At 47.8% G+C, this 3,742-nt stretch overlaps 1 protein-coding gene across 1 annotated transcript; it reads right to left on the bottom strand.

The window, feature by feature from the left end:
• Nucleotides 1-1,438: 1,438 nt before the first annotated feature.
• EI90DRAFT_3120347 (uncharacterized protein) lies at nucleotides 1,439-2,461 on the bottom strand (the record flags this gene model as incomplete). The annotated part of the gene is made up of 2 exons (XM_039063304.1): nucleotides 1,439-2,010; nucleotides 2,098-2,461. 2 exons carry the CDS (start codon nucleotides 2,459-2,461, stop codon nucleotides 1,439-1,441), a joined length of 936 nt encoding a protein of 311 aa, XP_038918547.1.
• Between the last annotated feature and the right edge of the window lie 1,281 nt (nucleotides 2,462-3,742).

A 3,742-nucleotide genomic window follows, 5' to 3' on the forward strand; every position in this document is an offset into this window, starting at 1 on the left:
ATGTTTAGTTCACTCCCTGTGTCAATTAACATTGTGCATGGGCGACCAAAAATGTGTCCTTGAATCTTTGCTGTGACCATTGCTAGGTATGATGGATGCCTAGCTAGGCTATAGGATTGTCGGTTTAAGTATCCGTACTCACATAGATGCTCTGCTTCAAGCAGTTGATGGTAGAAGTCTTCAGCCTTGTCATCCATGACTGTGGATACTATGCTTTCTGAGTCATCAGGCTTGTAATCAGGCTCGAGAAGAGCAACTTCAAAAGTGTGCTCAGGCTCATAGACTTCAGTGCTTTCCGAGTAGGGTTTCTCTGGTTCAACACTCAATGCAGCTGTCTCAACTTTCCTAGCCAAGGGAATATGTTGCACTTTAGTGGCTGATTGTACATGTTTGTTCAACTCGAATGAGGAACTGAGTACCGTGCCCAAGGGCAGGGTGATTTCTTGAGACATGAGTTTCTCAAAGATGTCCTCAGAGTTCAACCTTTCTTGAAGCTCTGCTTATTCATTGGGGCCTTGGGCAAATCTTGAACTTGAATATCTTTAAAGGTCACTGTCATATCCATACAATCCCAACCTCCACTCTGGGCTCCTGGAACTCCAAAACTGACTCCGGAGCCCCACTTCCCTTCCATCACCTTCTCCTTGCTGACTCCCAAGAGGTTATCCCACCTCTGGCTCCGACACCACTTTCAGTCCGACTCGGGAACATTCCGGGTTTGACCTCAACCTTGACACCTTCCAGATGAGCATGCAACACCTATGCTCCCAACTCTGGACCTCCACTCCAGAATCCTGTTTGCATCTCCATCTCCAGAACCTCCGGTCTTAGCTCCGACCTCGAACTTTGACCCCACCTCCACTTATACCCATTGTATTGGTTAGCCAATTCCATTTATTTACCTTTGCCAATATTCTGGAGTTTTACTTCTGAGTTCGGACTTTCTGGACTTACTTCGGACCTTGCAACTATTGCATTGTCCCATTCAATTCCGCTATTCTCCCTCATTCCTATTTGGGCTGCTGCTTCCTTTCTATTCAGTCAGCTAGCCATTCCCGGCTCCCATCCTCCTTCCTTCCTCCTTGGGCCTGGCCCTTCACTCCTCCATTGAGAAACACCATTGAGTCAAACCCTTGACCCTCGGTGTCGCTCCTCTTTCTAGCTCCCTTTGTCTCCTTTCATCCTACCCTTGTTCTTTTTGATTCCAGACCCCTCCTTATATACAATGTACCTAGTAACTTGTAACCTCAGTTCGAAATCGACTTGATTCCCCCCTAAGAGACTTCCCCTCTGCTAGATCCGAAATTAGGGACCCCCAGGACAACCAGCAATGGCACAGTGCTCCGCCTGAGTCACTGAGGCCGAGGTCCTTCCACAGTAAGTCTCTGATTCCATTCCGGAGTCGTCCAAACCTGCCGTATCTAACAGTCACCTTGCTTCAAGGTGCATTGGCCTTGACGGACTTCTCCCCAGTATGAGGAACTTGGGGTGTTGAAGTCCTGGCTTTTTGCTTGCCCTTATCCTTGGGGGCAGTTTCTCCATCAGACATTGGAACATCCTCTACCACTTGTTGAGGCCACTTCAAAATCTTTGGAGGTGCAGGTATCTCAACGTACATGCGATTAGGTGGGTTCAGCTCTTCTGGAGGAATTGTGCATCTCATTGGCGATGGAGGCCAATCATATGGCTTAGCTTTGGATGCTCTTGGCTTCTCACTTTCTCTGTGTTCAGCAGGATAAGCATAAGCTGGATAGACCTCAAACTCTCCTTCATCAAGAGTTGCAAACTCTTGATTGGCAAGTTCGTACTCATGCATCCACTCAAGGTTGGCTGCTGTAGGCCACATACTGGCTTGTTTATGGATCAGTTGGGCTATGGCGTTGCCGGAAGTAGAGTGTGGTAGATTGGTACCATCTGCCATGACAAGTCTTTTAGTCACTGTGTCAAACCTAAGTACACCGGCTGTGATAAAAGCCTTGGTCTCAGGGCAGTCTCTAAAACTATGTCCCTCTGAAGTGCACATGAAGCATCATCCTGTATACACTTGGGGATATCTACACTTCTCAGCTAAGTTGGCCATCTCAATTGTCAGCTGACTAAGCCTGTCTGTCAAATCCTCTACAGTGGCCAGAAGAACAGAGTCCTTAGTCTCAGCTTTGGATTCTGACTTAGTGACTGTAGTTGTCTTGACTTCATCTTGCGCCTCTGAAGATCTACACCTGGATTCCTTGTGAGGTTTCTTCTTTGAGGACTTTGAACTTTTGCGATGTGATGGGGTTGATTCTTCTTCTGAGTCAGAGGATCCATTGGAGTCCGAATCAGAATCAGAATTGGAAGAATAGTGGGAGTCATCAGAGTCCGACTCAGAATCGAAGTCTTCTTCTGAATCATCAGCATGGTACAAGTCATGCTTAAGCAACTCCTTGACTGTCAACACAACATTGGCCATAGGAGGAGCCATGGTAAGATCTACCCAACGCCTACAAGCTTTCAGTTCATGCTTGACTTTAGCATGGAACTTTGTGGGTGTGTGAGGCCCCAGCCCATGTCTATATTCCGCCCACAACATCAGTTGATGTTGTGTTGTCTAATAATTATGTCGCGATGCTAATTTAGCATCGCGGAAGCTTCTCTATTTATTTGTGCCGAGAATGCATTAGATTGTATATAAACCCTCGGGGTAGCTGTAAAAGGTGGATCAGCCTTTACTTCGTTAATATACAGCCCATCAAAGCATATACTTAGACAGACCAACTGAGGCCTGAGGCGAACAGGGGAACAGAATGTACCGTCCCCAAAACAAGTAAGATAACCTTTCACTTTTTTACGCTATATTTTCTTTTCCATTCTCAGCACCACATTACCGGTGCCGAAACCCCATTTGGCAATGCACGCGTCGTTGGCCCCTGACAATGCGCAACTTTGATCAAGTTCTCACACGAACTTGTTAAACAACTCGACACATCTTCTTGATGTCGTGGAGATACAACACCAGGAGCACGTCTAATGCTCCCGCCAACACAGCCGGCCCCTCCACTGGCCATAGGGTGGAAGACGACACCACCTCAAGTGATGGTGGTGATCTGGGCCTGCAAGGGCCCAGCAACGCATCTCAGATGCATCTCACCTATATGAGGGACGTTGACCAAGTCACAACGTCTGAAGCCCTTGCAGCTGAGACTCTCACGGCATACGTCCCAATGCGTACATTGCGTCCTCCATCCCCAACCCACTCCCTTGCATCTGAAACGGTGCGAGTACTAAGAAATTGTTTCGACCAAGTCGATGACGACATCGCTGACTTGAGGGGTGATGTCCATAACATGAATACCCAAATCTCTGGGAATAGCGATAACATCGCTCGTTTAGATTGCAACATCATTAAGGTGGAAGAAAAAGAAAGACTTAATGAGAAATTAAACGAAATTCTCCTCGTGCTCTCTCGACGCAACGAGCCAAAGCCACCTGCAGCAATGGTGGATAACCCACCTGCAACCCTCCTGCGAACCCATCAACTGGTGGGGACCCTATCATCGTCTCTGAGCAGATGAAAAAACCTGCTGTTGAGGTGCAGGCGCCCCAAGAGGTCCCTGTAGTCCCCGTTAATCAAACAGGTCAACCAATCATTAAACCCGCTGTTGAGGCGCAAGTGCCCCAAGAGGTCCCTGTAGTCCCCGTTAATCAAATGGGTCAACCAATCATTGGGGTCCCAGTACCTGAAGGGATCCCCACTGTCACTGCT

Source organism: Cantharellus anzutake (assembly GCF_015039405.1).
Source record: "Cantharellus anzutake strain C23 chromosome Unknown EI90scaffold_13, whole genome shotgun sequence".
Lineage (NCBI taxonomy): Eukaryota > Fungi > Basidiomycota > Agaricomycetes > Cantharellales > Hydnaceae > Cantharellus > Cantharellus anzutake.